This window comes from Hippopotamus amphibius, chromosome 9 (assembly GCF_030028045.1).
Source record: "Hippopotamus amphibius kiboko isolate mHipAmp2 chromosome 9, mHipAmp2.hap2, whole genome shotgun sequence".
NCBI classification, from domain to species: domain Eukaryota; kingdom Metazoa; phylum Chordata; class Mammalia; order Artiodactyla; family Hippopotamidae; genus Hippopotamus; species Hippopotamus amphibius.
Window position 1 is genome coordinate 64,850,299 of NC_080194.1, and position 15,577 is coordinate 64,865,875.

General features: G+C 38.4%; 3 protein-coding genes across 4 annotated transcripts in view; 2 read left to right on the forward strand and 1 right to left on the reverse strand.

The window, feature by feature from the left end:
* Nucleotides 1-719: 719 nt before the first annotated feature.
* Nucleotides 720-6,424, reverse strand: TMEM126B (transmembrane protein 126B). Of its 2 annotated transcripts, none has more exons than XM_057696037.1 (5): nucleotides 6,291-6,424; nucleotides 3,701-3,822; nucleotides 2,480-2,673; nucleotides 1,314-1,425; nucleotides 720-1,059 (listed from the first exon to the last, which is right to left on the reverse strand). In XM_057696037.1, the coding sequence occupies exons 1-5, from the start codon at nucleotides 6,369-6,371 to the stop codon at nucleotides 876-878; spliced, it is 693 nt and encodes a 230-aa protein (XP_057552020.1). In that variant the 5' UTR covers nucleotides 6,372-6,424; the 3' UTR covers nucleotides 720-875. The 2 variants fall into 2 exon arrangements, with proteins under 2 accessions (XP_057552020.1, XP_057552021.1); XM_057696038.1 differs by having other exon boundaries at nucleotides 6,315-6,372.
* Nucleotides 6,425-6,539: 115 nt separating this feature from the next.
* Nucleotides 6,540-7,132, forward strand: LOC130860903 (uncharacterized). The gene is made up of 2 exons (XM_057749442.1): nucleotides 6,540-6,619; nucleotides 6,709-7,132. The coding sequence occupies exons 1-2, from the start codon at nucleotides 6,540-6,542 to the stop codon at nucleotides 7,130-7,132; spliced, it is 504 nt and encodes a 167-aa protein (XP_057605425.1).
* DLG2 (discs large MAGUK scaffold protein 2) overlaps nucleotides 6,672-15,577 on the forward strand; it is a 1,973,535-nt gene continuing 1,964,629 nt past the window's right edge. The window contains exons 1-2 of the mRNA XM_057748299.1: nucleotides 6,672-7,754; nucleotides 8,288-8,367. Of these exons, the coding sequence (XP_057604282.1) occupies nucleotides 8,349-8,367 (19 nt within the window). The 5' untranslated portion in view covers nucleotides 6,672-7,754; nucleotides 8,288-8,348. The remainder of the gene's footprint in view (nucleotides 7,755-8,287; nucleotides 8,368-15,577) is intronic.

Consider the following 15,577-nt stretch of genomic DNA (forward strand, 5'->3'; position numbering starts at 1 on the left):
ACTTCCATTTCTGCTTTGGATTACTTGGGGCCTCACGCGATCAAATCGTTAAATCTCAAGATGAATGTGATTAAGACAAGGAGAATGAGCTATGGGGTTCCATCCTGTGTCTTATTCTTTTCATTAGACAGTGTTCATTTCCTCTACTGTTTCCCTAACTAAATGTGTAGCTCAAGAAAGCTCTAGCAGACTTAAAGAAGCATGCTGTGACCTCTCTCTTTACATTTTATGCTTCTTGAGGGCAGCAATTGAATCTTTGTACCCCTGGTGCCTATATTAATGCATAGCAAATAGGCACTCAATAGATGAGCACAGTGAAGATAATTTGTTAATGATAAGAGCTAGTAAGTACTGAATTAGAGTTTAGAGTAGAAGAATGGGCTGTTAGGTTATTTCTATGTTGCCTTCTTGTGAACTTTCAACTTCCCTTTCAAAACTTAGGACAAATGTCACTTATCCCCCATAGCCTTCCCCTCTGCACAAGCAGTTAACAGCCACACCCTCAGTGTGCCCACAGAATTACGAGTGTACTTCTCAAACCCTCTCATGCTAGGTGTTCACACTTGAGTTCCTTCTGGGTAAGGACCATTTCTTACTATATGTAACACAATGTCTGAGACCTAATAGGTGCTCAATAACTGTACAGATCAGACCTTGAGGCCTTAAACCCATTTCCACATACAATGACAAAACAGAAATGAAACCTACACTTATTTAATTACTGAATATTTATTGAGCACCTGCTATATAAATACCAGGCAAAAGGAAAAGAAACAAATTGTCTATCCAGAATTACTTTTAACTCTCTCAGCAAAGCCTGAGTCCTCATCATAAAAAAGTCCATTCTGCTGATTTAGTATCCATTCATTCTTTGGTTAATCTTCATGTACAGTTTTCTCAAGTGTACTTTCAAACATTGCATAATGCTGTAGACCAAGAAATATTCCAAAGGCCGTCTGAAGGATGAGAGGAAGCATCATTGCTTTTATCTCTGTTTGACAAAGCAGCAGCCAATAAAGTAAAACCCTTCCTTTTGGTGGCAGTGGAACAGTATGATACCTAAAAAAGGTAAAGGATTAAGTACTTTCTCTGGATATAAATTCTATAAAAAATTTGTTGATATCTCCTAAACGATCATTTCTATTCTAGATCTTTCACAGAGATAGCAAAAAAGGTTAAAATTAGCTATTTGAAATATGAAACTATGATATTTTGATTAAAATGTGTCATTGGCAGCTAAAGAATAAGGAGTTTATTAACATTAAAAAAAAAAAAGGAAGGAAGGAAGAAAAGGAACAGAAAGATAGACTTACTTGACTGCCAGACGTCCATTTTTAGAAAAAGCCAAAGCAGTGGGATATAAAATACCACACACTATGCCAATCAGTGAACTTCTCAGAACACAATTTTCCTGGCTTATTTTACCTTGAAAACAAAAGTGAATTTGTTAAAAATCAGGATAAGAACTATTAAGAGTCTTGGGTCCTCATACAGTAGTTATTTGCATTGTCCTCAACGATAGCAAAAGAGTAGAAAGAATATTAGAAATTCAGTCCATGGCACAATAGACTAAATGTATCACTTTTCAAAAATGCTTTTATTATACTTTACATAAGGATAAGTTACCTCTTACTTACATGGTTGTTGAAGAAGTAATTTCACAATGAAGAATATTAAACTAGCAGACCAGATATCTGGATTCTAGGTTAGTACATTTATATTGTCTATATGTCAGGCATGTGCTAGGGATACAGTGTTACACAAAAGAGACCTAATCTCTGACCTTCAGGTCAGTCTACTAAGAAAGAAATACATTAGACAAATATTTAAACAAATAATGTTGTGTGCACATGCTTTGAAGGTAAAATGAATAGAGACTGTATCTAGAAACTTAACCTGAGGAATCAGAGGTTTCCCTGGGGAAGAGGTTTATAAGCAGGGACCTGATGAACAGGAGTCAGGTTCCATCAATTACTAGTTGTGAAACTTAAGGCAAGGGGAGGAGATAGGAAATAACATTTGAAGCCCATAATATGCCAGATACTATGTTAGGCATTCAACATACAGCATCTTAATTCTTAAAACAATCCTGTGAGGTAAGTACTATTAGTCTGAATTTATAGATAGACAACTGAGTCTCAGAGATTAAATGACCTCCCCAGTGTCACAAAACTTAAGTGAAATATGTAGTATACTAAAGCCTGCTTTTTTCCCCAGTATATTGTGTTGCTTCTTAGTGTACCTGAACATGTCTCAGCTTCGTTTCTTACCTGTAAAGAAAAGACACAATATTACTTGCCCTGTCTGATTAGGAGGACTGTTGTGGGGATGAAACAGGACAATAAATGTGAAGGGACTTTGTTAGTGGCAAAGAAATATACAAATGTAAGGGATTATTATCAGTAGTAGCAACAGTATGTGTTAATGAGTAATTTTACTTAGATATAAACACATTACATATTGATGAATTTAAAATTACCTGAATACAAAGCATCTGTGACAAGAAGCTTATAAGAAACTATGGTAGACAAAAATGGTAGTGTAGTCAGTGATGCATATGTCTTCAAAGTATCAAATTTAACCTTGAAGCAATGTCTGAAAATGAAGTTTGCCAATATTCCAGAGATACCAGCTGTTGTTCCAAAGGTCACTGTTCCATATATATTTAAAGTCCTAAGTGGAAAAACAAAGTCAAAAATTAAGTTCAACATAATATTCTTCTAATGGATATATCCTCTCCTGGGTTATTTGTTATTCCATATTTACTCAAAGTCAAATTTTTCTTAAGCATTTATTATGTGAAAGGTATTTTCTTTGTGTTGAGAATGGGGCAGTGAATAAAGCGAAAAAAAAAAAAGAAAAAATTCCACCTCTCATGGAGCTTGCATTCTAATGAGAGAATAATATAATTCTCTTTCTGAGAAAAGAGTGATTCTAAGATGGAGCTCTTTTAAAGAAGAACAAATTTTGGCCACAAATAAATATAAATATGTTCCATTGTAGCCAAATTTTATGAACTATCTAAATCCAAGAATACTGTTCTTCCTACTAAAAGAATTAATTTGTTTAAGGTCATTTGAAAAAAGTTTTTTACATTTGGTTAGGCCTTCTAGAAAATAACTATTTCTTAATTAGTCTGGATACATTTAAAATAATTTGCCTAGGATTTCCAAAACTTCATCCAAAGAATTTTGAAAGATCCAGTTTTACATATTCTCACTCATACCTAAATCCAGAAATGTCTAAGCTCAATGTCCTTTGATTTCATTCTTGAGCGCTATTAATCTAAAAGACAGAATGGTAATGTGAAACTATTGTACATCATAGAATCTATTCCTTTTTGCTGAGCTCAGCACTGTGGCTCACGTAATAAATTCTAAACAGAATTTAATTACAATTGATAATCAATATTAGTAGCCCTCAAAATGATGTTCTCCTAATTACTTTTAATTAAAATGTGTATTGCAAAAATAACATTTCAACAATTTTAGAAACAAAACAATGTCAAGAGACAGTCTCAATAGTCCAACAAACCACTATTTTCATCTGCTCATGTTTCCCTCCAGTTCTTTTTTTTAAAATAAGCTTTCTTTATAACCAACTCCACAAAGTTAATAGGATTTTAGATACCTAGAAACAAGGGCAATACAGAAGATCTGCAAATAAAGTTACTGACTTTCAGTCTGGGTGTGTCTCTTACTTTTCTTTGCTCAGATATTCAAATTTTTTTTCTATGATTTCGATGACCAATGGTTTTCTGAGTTTTGCATCTCCTAGAGAAGGACTGGACTGACCATGCGTGTATGTTGGCACCTTGATGTCCTGGAAAACACAAAAATCCAGAACCATAATAGCTAATGATGTTAATATTAAACCACATATTCAGATTAGAAAACATTTAGACTCTAGTAAAGTGACAGATACTGTCATCTGCTTTCACATACTCTGTTAATGATTCATTCAATATTTAGTGAGCTCTTATCTATTAGACAATGGCTTTTTGATTCACATAATAACTTCGAGAAATTGGTAGGATAATGGTCATCTCTGCTTTTATGGATGAGACAAATAAGGTTCAGAGAGGCTGACTTGCCTTAGGACTTGCTATAAAAGGATAACTTACTGAGATATTTTTTGTTTTCCTTACAGTTTTCCCTGAAGGTAGACAGCCCCTTTGTAGTTCTCCATGCTCTCATTTTTTCAGAGCTGAAAGTAAACAGTAGCTACTTGTTGACCACTATCTTTATCCTCTGTCTCATGAAAGCCTAAGCTTTTGGAGATTATGCTGAGTTTCCTGCAGAGGTAGGAGAGAACAGGGATTGCCTTGGAGAATAGGGAGAGAGAACATCAGAAAGAGGGACACATTCCAGGCTAGGAAGAGGCAGTGGATTGTGGCTACCTTGGATTATATAAGTTATATACATCCAGCTCCTGAGTAGCACCTGGGGCAGAAGTATGGCCTTTGCTGGAAATTGCTATATGGTATATGAGGAAGCCTGGACCTCTGGGCTCCAGGGTTAGAAAGTTCCTGTGTCGCAAGTGTGATGTATGAATAGATAGTTACTGATGTTAAGGAACCATAAGGGTTGGTCAGTATCATCTTAACAGAAAGGATTCCTTCTGAATGTTTTGCTCTGGGTAAGACTCAGATTTCTGTGAAAAGTCTTAATATTTATTACATCTTTTGCCATACTGGCATTATGGGATTCCAGATTAGCCAGTGAATACAGATTAAAAAAATCTATGCCCTTCACAATGTTTATGATTCTCCATTTTAACATTTATGGTCAAGGGCATAGACCAATAAACCTCAAACTTTAGGAGTCCTGGGCAAGAGCATCAGAGTGGGTTAAGCATAAAGGACACAGAAGAGTCTTAGCAAGATTCTCAACCTTTCGTGTGCACAAAAATCACAAGAGGAATTTTCTGAAGTGCACTCTCTTGAGCTCCCTACTGAGATATGTGGATTCAATAGGAGTAGGGTAAAGTCTAGAAATCTGCATTTTAATAGCACCAAGTGATTCTGATGCTGGCAGTCAATGGACACATGTTGAACATCACTGTAATATTCATTTCTTGAATAAGTGACATGCACCAACCCTAACCAATGAAAGGCCAATTCATCCATGGTATCAACATCCTGAAGGTATGGGCTCTTTTGAATCTTCATATGGTATTAAACAATAAGTAATAATGGACCAATTTCTTTCCCTGCTTAGTTGAAGAACTGTACTCAAGCCAGTTCTTTTTCTTTAAAATATCTAGGGTGGATAGAAAAAAAAAAAGTAAAATATTTTATACATTACAATTTCTCAAAGACTAGATTTAATCTTTTGCCTCTCTCTGACATCTGAATTGCAAATGGAAGAGACAATATCTAAGGGAGATTCTAAGGGAGCAATATCTAAGGGAGATTCTATATCTAATCCATCTAATGTACATGAAGGCAGATGTCAATAACATGATAATTAACCAGGCACTTGCGAAAACTTTTTGTTTTGCTGCCATCCAATTCACTGAAGTCCCTTATTCCTCACAAAGAAAACTTTCAGGCAATGCCTTGTACCAAGCTCCTACCTCATCCTCACCTCAGTATACAGGAAAAACATGCAGCCAGGATTTGATCCTAAAATACTGCAACAGGACAGCAAATACTGAGTGCCTAGTTTTTGTAAGGCACTGTAATTAAAGCAGAGAAATATACTGATAACTTTCTGATAGAATTTTTACAAATAATGAAATGTAAAGGTTTAGCTATAACTGACATTTTATATAAAAAGTAACCAGTTCAAGGCCAGTCAGCTGGTCACCACGATTATACCGGTAACAATGCATTGTGCAGGCTTATAATTTCCAAAGTATTTTATGGTTTTGTAGTGCTTTTATGTGTATTATTTCACTTAACCTTCAGAATTTTATGTAACATTCACTCATCATTTACTCAAACATTCATCTGGTATTTGAAAGTCCCCGGGATAAGCAAGATGTAGTCATGTCCTCAGAACTCACAACCCAGGCAGAAGTCAGGACAAAAGGGCAGGGAATTTGAAGTGCAAAGGCCCCGAGGCAAGAGAAAACAGGCTGCATCAATGAGGACTAAAGTTAAGGTCTCCTACTTTCTCCCCGTCTCTCTTCAGAGCAACCCGGGATTTAATTGCGCCCTGCATGGACTTAGGAGCTGTTCTCTTTAGACTTCAAAATCCCTTTTACGCGCGGCATTTCAGAAGAGTGCGCCAACAATTCTGAGGCTGCAGAAATCACCGCCCATACCACCCTGGGTTTCCTCCTACCTTGGGCGCTTCCCCAGCTCTCACCGGCCCCACACCTGCAGCCCTCAAGTCCTCTCCAGCCTCACGCCCGAGCGCCGCCATTTTGCCGACTCACGTGACTGGCGGTGGGCGGGGACCCAGAGCTCCCGGGGCGGGAAGTGGTGCAGGCTCGAGCCTCTCGCCAGCAGCTCGGCCCGGCCCGCCCCGACCCAGTCAAAAGCCGCGCCCTCCATCCTGGCTGTGATTGGGCCCGGCATCCAGAAATTAGGGATGCTCATTGGCTTCGAGGAGGGCCAGACTCCCGTGGGCCCGCCCCCTGCCAGGCCCGCACTCCCTTCTCCTGCTATTTGGTAGCTTCGCTCCCTCTTCTCGCCCCCCCGAGGGGAACGTGGGGGCGGTCCGAGCGCAGGGATGTTGCTGTGCGTTTTCCTCTCCTCAGGGCACCTCCGTTAGCTGGGGCCAAGCTGCCCGCTCCTTTCACCCCTTCAGGGTGCTTGCCCCGCCCCGGCCTGGCCCGTGTGTTAAGGCTCCGGCTTCTCGGGCACCTCCACCCTAGAGCCTCCGACCGGCCGCCGAAGCAGCCCCGACGAGTCTCCTCCCCTCAGCCGTCAGACTCCCCTCCTCAGTCTTTAGTCCCCTCATATTCCATCCTTTCACCCCGCTTGGAAAGGGCCCGGAGAGAATTTGCCCCCCCACTCCCCGAGAAGACCCCCTTACCAGCCTGTGTTTCGGGGCGGCGGGCGCTGCGAGGAGGCCTGGCGCCCTTTTGTGCACGTTTGGTGCCCAGCAGTATCTCCCAGACCAGCAACCCCCGACCCTCCAGTCTCCACGTCTTAGAGAAGCCAAAATCGAGAGTTATATAATTTCTAGTGCTGCTGTTTCTCCTGCCTGAGGAAACACTTCAACGCGTGGAGGGAGCAGGACATTTCTGTGCTCTTCTGTATAAGAGCGGGGTGTGGGAAGGGGTGGCCAGCGGTAGCAGAGAGATTTCTTGTCTTTTCTGCAAAAGGAAGGTGGGTAGTTTGGAGAGAGACTGAGAGAAAAAGGGTGGATGTGGAAGCCAAGCAGCCGAACTCTCTCATTTAGGAAACCGCGAACCGTTTGCACAGCTTATGCTCACATGCCTAATACTACTACAGCGTCTCAGAAAACACCTTTGGGGGAAGGTTTGACTTCTGTCGAACAGCCTCAGTGCTTTTCCTCGCCGGATAGGGAGCTGCTTGGATGCGAAGAGATGGCATGATGTGAATGATCCAGTGTGAAGAAATCTTCGCCAACTCATCCTGCATCAAGTGCCCATTGAGTAGCACTGTCACTTTAATGTCTCCATGCCAAGGGATTGCTTTCCTTCTTTTCAATCCTCTCGGTTAATACATGGGAGGATCAGACTCAGAGGGGCATTAAGGATCAAGCCTGAGGGGCTTGGAGAGCGCAGAAGAAAAAAAATGAAAGTGACAGCAAGCTGGATCCTGTCTTACTGAGGGGGTGAGACCCGGAACTTCTGGTCCAGTAAATAGAAAGGGGCCTTTCAGTCTGTGTTCTGCCCCAGAAAACTGTCCAAACTCACCCACCTTTTTAGAGACTAGAGTCAAAGAGGTTTTTAAAAGTATTTTTTTTTGGTGGGGTGAGGGTTTTAAATTTCCCTCTAAAGAATTGAGGGTCTTTTATCATCAACCAGTTCGTCTTTGAATTTGATCATGTATTGAGTAATGAGACAGCTGTGTAAATTTGGTTTGTGCCTTAACTGAGTTAGTCATTGAACTCCAAAAATGTTACTGCCTGAAGAGGAGTTTTAATAATGTTTTCTATGCTTACAATAATTTTTTTTTAAACAGAATAAATATTTTATAAACATTGAAAAACAAAACTCAAAAGCTATTTTTCTTTAAACTGCGTGGGCACTGTCAAAGTTGGTGGAAAAGATACATCATTTTTTCCTTATTTGAAAGAGAAGACAGCTTGGATTTCAAACAGTGAAGTGATTTGCAACAGTTACCTGACTCTTGGCCTCCTTCCAGCTGGATCTAATTGAGACCTGAAAAGAGATCTTGAATCCTGTGGCAGTGGAAAGACCCAAGAATGCCAGTCAGGAAGAAAGGTGGGCTACGAGGCTTCCTATATATTTCTCGTTTTTCTTGGTTCTGGTATTTGCATTTTAAATTGTATTCCATTTGAGGGTAAAATTTTGCTTGGGATGTAGTAATTGTAATGGTGTCTTTTCTGTGGTACATCATTCAGTAATATTTTACTAAATGAAAATAAAGTAGGACTGTCGTATTTAATAATAGCCATTTATGGTTTCGTAAATCAGGTGGTCTAAATCACAATTTGTAATCAGCATAAATTTGATACCACAGATTTGGGATTTTGTTTAGCCTGTTTTCTTAGCTTGTTAAAGGTTACTTTTACACAGTCTGTAAAAAAGAATCCTGTGCAGCACAGCTCTTCCTCATGGATTTAATATTTATCAAGCAAATTACATAGTTGTAAAAGAAAACAAAGTTGTAGTGAACACAATTATAGATTTGTTAGTTATCTTTTATTAAAAATATATTTCATGTTTGGGTTTACTCTAGTGTGAATCTTCACTTTTGTGATAAAGCACAACTTTGGTAGCTGTTGTTCTTTTCCAGATGTATACATTGTCCAGTAATGTGATTGGAAAATTCCCAAAATGAGATAAACACCTGACTCCCCACCCCCACAACTGATCAAGATCTGGTGGGTTCCTGAAGTATAGTTTATTATAGGTCACACATTGGGATTCACTTTAGCCTAAATCTACCCCAGGTGAACCTTGTTCCTAAGGATCCTAGAGAAGCTAGCTTGATTTTTTATAGTTTTTTTGTTTGTTTTTTGACATGGTATAGAAGACCAGATCAACTATTAAAGAGTTTTAAACTAAAATTGGTATCAACACCCTTGAACTCTACTTAGTGGACTAGTATAGATCCAAATGTTGATCAGTTACCGAGTTCCTACAGTCTGGAACTAAAGCTTAGGGTGAAGGTTAAGGTGCAGCTTGGCTCTGCGTAATGTTTAGTCCTACCTGTGAATTTGGAAGGTGCATTGAGGAAACTTCTAATCAGTGAGATTCTTTATCCAACTAGTGTCTGTAGAAGTGGACAGTGATATCTAAAACCTCTGAAACACCTAGAAGTGTCCCTTTGTACGCTAGAATTTAAGACTGGGCTTGTTTCCTTCTCCTGCTCGCCAGCGTAATATCATTGAGAGAAGTAAACTCTCCTTGAGATTTTGGAGCTATACCAGTCCAGACCTGACATGATTGGTTTATTTGGAACAAGAATGATTTGAGGAATGTAGCCAATAAATGATACGTCTCTGACTTATTTAGCTTGTGGTGTATTTTTACTCTTTCTACCATTTATTATGCTCTAGTTAGTGTCCCTTTTGGACTTATTTTAAACTAGTAATTGAACTAAATGCATTGTATGTGTGTATGAGAGAGAGAGGGAGAGAGAGAAAGAGGGAGGGAAGGGGAAAAGAGAGAAGGGAGTGAGGAAGGGGAGAGAGAAAGGGAGGGATAAAAATGTATCTGGGAAGGAGGAGGAGGAAGGGCATTGATGTTCTAGGTATAATTTAACTAAGCTGGGTGAACTTAAGGTTTCTAGACCCAACAGACTGAGTTTTTTAAAAAGTTCCTACCTTTAAAGGAAGTTATGAAAATTGCTGATACATTATTGAAAACCATACTTTGAGAAATAATTTCGTTCCCACTTTCCTTCCCTCTTCTTTCCTCCCTCCCTCTTTCCTCTTCTCTTCCTTATTCTTTAACAATGGATTGATTGTAATTGGTCAGATTTTTTAAGGAATCAACAAGTTCTAATTAGCAAAACAAGTACGTATTTGGATTAAAGTATATGCCTTATGTAATTTACTTTATGAACTGATCTAGAGAAACAACTTACCTTTTAAAAAATCTCTTAAAACTGTTAGTATTAAGATATTATTATTACAGACAACTAACCAAACAAGTTATGACATGTACATTATATTTTTAATTAGCTAAGCTTACTATCTGTACTGTTTCTATAACAAATAAAAAAAAACACTTTGAAGTATAACCTAGATTTATTCTGCAGAGAGCATAGTCCTCTGTCATCTTGAACCTTTTTTTTCTTCATTGTTGCATGTGGTAGATAGGATGGAAGAGCTAGGCTTCATGTAATTTTAAACAATAACTATCCTTATAGAGCCAAATGTTTATTCTTTGTTGAGTATTTTCTTATTACAATAAGAAATTTTCATAAGACAGATTTCTCAGTTGCTATATACAGGTATTTTATATGTTACTGTGAAAGTGGAGAGTAGTTTCTCCGATTGGTAACATGCAAGCATGGTGGGAAGTGGGAATAAGTGGGAACAGGTGTGACATCTATGTACATTCCGGCCCCCTCCCCGCCCTGTGGCATTCGGGATCTTGGTTCCCTGACCAGGGAATCAAACCCTGCCCCCTGCAGTGCATGCATAGAGTTGTAACCACTGGACCACCAGGGAAGTCCCTAAGTACATTTTTAGGTGTTATTCTTGACTGTTCTTAGATAAGCCAGAATGGCTATACCTCAAACTCCTGCGTTCAGTGCTATTTTGCTTTATGACATTACTTCCTACCTCTTCTATTTCACTCTCTTCACATTTACTTTTTTTTTCCGGAAGATTTTATTTTTATTTTCTTAAGGTCTTTATTGGAATATAATTGCTTTACACTGTTGTCCAGTTTTTGCTGTACACGAAAGTGAATCAGCTGTATTTATACATATATCCTTATATCCCCTCCCTCCCGAGACTCCTTCCCACCCTCCCTATCCCAGCCAAGTCATCACCCGTCATGGAGTTAATCTCCCTATGTTATGCAGCAACTTCCCACTAGCTATCTGTTTTACATTTGGTAGGGTATATATGTCAATGCTACACTCTCACCTCGTCCCAGCTTCCCCTTTGCCCCCTGCCCCCACCCCGTGTCCTCAAGTCTGTTCCCTACATCTGCGTCTTTATTCTTGCCCTGTCACTGGGTTCATCAGTACCATTTTTTAGATCTCAGTTTTATTAACATAACACTGGTCATTTCTTCTTCAGAGATATTTTTTCCCTACAGTCGTTTTTCATTCAGGATTCTCTTTTCTATAGTAGTAACTTGATTTGCTTCCAGCTGAGCCTTTATATTTTTGACCTATTTTAAATTCTGAAAACTCAGGGCCAATCGAAGATAACTTGTATTAGCATTCTCTGATAAGATGCAAGATCATGATGTATATAGTAAGGGGCTGTTTCAACAAGACTTGTGAATTGATCTGATTTCATGTTAGGTTAATGCAAGAAATAAAAGCTAATGATAGTTGTGTTCTCCCATTTTTTTGTGTGCAGAAAGTTGCTGTTTTAGTGATAAAATATACTTCAACAGAATTTTTTTAGTATAGCACAGTTTCTTTTTTGAGCAGTTTTTTGGTTCTCTTTGTTGTCATTAAAAATGTGAAAGAAATCAATGCTTTTAATACTTTGAGACTGATGCTTTTTTCATTTCTGTGTTTTTAAAAAATTATCCTATTCTGCGCTTCTTTTAAATTGGTGTAGAAGTCTATCTGATGTTATAAATTTACATGACGCTTTATTTCCTTTGAATTCTTCTTTTGCAGCTGTTCTTAGCAATATAATGAAGTATGTATACTATGTACTGAAACAAACACTATCATTTTCATAATTCCTATGTCTTGACATTTTTCTTTTTAAAGGAAGTTGAGTGTTGTGTAATTAGAATCCTAAGACATGATATTGCCATGTATTTTATGGACATTTGTGAAACTGAGATTGTTTACACCCTTTCCTTTTGGTTGACTGTATGCTTCATAAAAGTGTCATTACTGTTTTTCTTTTTTCCCCTCTCTCTGGGAAGGAAACTTATAACTCTTATGCTTATTTTTTCCTCATTTAAAATTTCTTTCATTGTCTGTTTCCTGCACTTTGTGGCGTAACATCTTTCTTGTAGGACCTCACTAGTTCATATTTGCCTTTCATTATCTGGGCATACTCTCTTTCCATCTCTAGCTTTTCTTCAATATTAATTTTTTTTCAGGTTCTCTAAAGGGGAAAATATGTACCTAAATATACTGACTTCATCTGAGTAGCTATTTTATCCCTTTTGCATATACTTTACCAAGTTTTTGTTTGAACTATTGTGTTTGCCATAGCAGGGTTATATCCAGAAACTTTTTTCATTTCAGAAAACTTCATGTTTTTTCTTTTTCCAAGCCAGTAGAACTCAAAAGAGTTAAGCTCCAAATCTTCCCAGAGAGGGAAGGGAAAAGGCAGGTTTGAAACTTTGTCATTTATGTAAATCAAAGTAAGATAACTTACTAAAGATTTTTTTAGATTTAAAATCCCTCAAAAGGGACATCTTGACCTTGGTTGAGAGAATTGTTAAAAATCATGAAGCCACAGATTCTTGATGTTGGAAAATACTCATCAGTCCAGGAGGCATAGAGACAGAGCATTCTTGGGAAAGAAATAGAAGAATACTCTTTGTATTCAACTACTGATTAGGAGTATGTTATGAAGCAAACGATAGGCATAGTGCTAAAATTATCTGTTAATTGAATTTATTTTACAGTTCTTATGTATTGGGAAAGTTGCAAATGATATGCTAATGAATTGATACCATGAAATATTTGAACTGTTAGGTTTTTGGGAAACTGCCCAACTGCTCCATTCATGATAGAATATTTGATCTCTGCTTTAGGCCTGTGATTGGTTACATCTTTGGGTAGAAGAATATAGTCAGGGAGAAGATGTACACAAAATATTGGATTTTTAAAACATTGAATTAAGACATCCATTTATGCCTTTGCCAATCTCTCACTTTTCTATAACAATATATTCAGTAAAATATAAGAATGCTTTTCTTTCTTAATTATATACTCTCATCATATGCTCTTATTTCTTAATATTTACTGTGTAACCATGATAAAAGATTTTTGAGTATAACGCTGAGATGTATAAATTTTTGTTGTTTTTTTTTTGCTTGTTTTCTTACTGGGGCAAGAGGACTTGTCCCCCAGCTATAATTCCTGCTCAGGAATTTGTAGCAGTAAAGGCACGAGGGCTCTGTATCCTCAATATAGGTTGCTTTGTCAGCAAAGGATCATGAGTTTTACCCAGTCTCTTCTGTCTAGTCAGTCATTCTGAATTCCAAGTAGTAAGCTTTCTGCATAGGTTCAGTTTTTGGTAAGTTTTTCAAAGCTATTTCAAGAATTATGGCCAAATCACCTCCATTATGAGACAATTCTCCTGACCTCATTTGTTTTAGGATTTAAAATCAAGAGGAAATGATATATAATAAAGTAGAAAATCCTGTGGAAATGAATTATTAAAACTTTAAAAGATTATGAGTAAGATTACATTTTATGACACATCTTGCCAGCCATAAAGGCCCTAATTCAGTTAGACTCTGAGGCTTCTTTAGGGGGCCTATCGTTTTGGAGAACTGTGACATTTTTATCATTGAAAGTGTGGTGAGACTTGAAATAAACCCGTTAGGTTCTGTTCTATGTAGAATACCTTATAGATAATAAACTATAAATTATTTTAAAAGGTAAACTTATGTATGTATTTAAAGAAATAGCTTTACTTCCATTTATTTATTCCATCATTTATTCCTTCAACAAAGATTTATTGAGTGCCTGCTATGTACCAGGAGCTGTGCTAGGTGCATGTTTTGCAGTGGCAGATGATATTCAGTGTCTGCCTTTATGATGCTTAAAATTTATTAGGGAGACAGATATGGAAACAGGCAATTTTTTTTTTTTTTGGCACACGGGCTTAGTTGCTCCGTGGCATGTGGGATCTTCCTGGAGCAGGGATCGAACTCATGTCCTCTGCATTGGCAGGCAGATTCCCAACCACTGCGTCACCTAAGAAGCCCAAGAAACAGGCAACTTTAAAAAAATAAATTTGTCTATTTTTTGGCTGTGTTGTGTCTTCATTGCTGCGCACAGGTGAGTGGGGGCTACTCTTCATTGTGGTGGCTTCTCTTGTTGCGGAACATCGGCTCTAGGTGTGCGGGCTTCAGTAGTTGTGGCACATGGGCTCAATAGTTGTGGCTCGCGGGCTATGGAGCGTAGGCTCAGTAGTTGTGGTGCTCAGGCTTAGTTGTGCCACAGCATGTGAGATCTTCCTGGACCAGGGATCAAACCTGTGTCGCCTGCATTGGCAGGTGGATTCTTAACCACTGCTCCACCAGGGAAGTCCCAGAAACAGGCAATTTCATTGTTGTATGTTGAGGTTAACATCTGTGTCATGTTCATTTCTTTGAACCATGTCCTCTATCATCCTCAATAGCAGTGATATTGTGGGATAAACCTAGACCAGTAGTCAAAAGACCTGGCTTCTAGGAGAAGGGACAAGATCTCTGATAATCATTGAGCTGGACTCTCAGTCTGTAAATTTGGGTGTGTAAGAAATGTCTATTTATTTTCTATAGTTCAGCTTTATTTCTGACTCTTAATTACTAAGTTGTGGGCAAAATCACTCCAATCCTTCTTGGGTTTTTTCCCACTTCTTTGGAGTTATGGTAGAGTTCCATCTGGAATGGGGGTTTATTGTGGTCATTGATCATCTACACATAACAGTTTACCTCTGAGACATGCGTTGTTGGTTTAGATAGTTCTTTCTGGTCTGGCAACAATTGCTACTTCCAACACATGGATTTAAATTTTTTTTCCCCAGAATTTCTGTGTTTCTGTTTGCCTAGCTGTATAATGATGCTTTTCCTCTCTGGGGTCTTTCTGCCTTTCAGGCAGTACTGCCAGGAAACAGAGCCTGGCAGATACCTGCTGCCTTGGAATCCAAAAACTTCTCTTAATTTTCAACTGAGGAAACCTCTTTCTAGACTGGGGAGGGGCTAGGAGGTGTCCCTCTCTCTGCATATACCTGAGGATCTCTTTCATCTCTGAAACAAACTCTTCTTTTATTTGGAGGGTTTAGGCTTTTGGAAAGCAACATTGGAATAACTTTAAAATCCCTGCGGTTTTCTGTCCTGGTACATACCTCCCCTGAGGCAATAAAGTGCAAAACCAGTTACCCAGCTTGAATGAGAAGAAAGGAAATGAGAGCATTTAGGGAGAGAAGAAATTAACATCTCAAAGTACCAGTCCCCCACATGTACTTCATGACATACTTTCTTATGATGATGCCCCAGGTGACCTTGTGAAAATCATATAATCTTTCTAAACCTCAGTATTCTTTTCTAAAAGGGGTTTAATACTTTCCCCCCTTAATATATGTTGTTTCTTTTC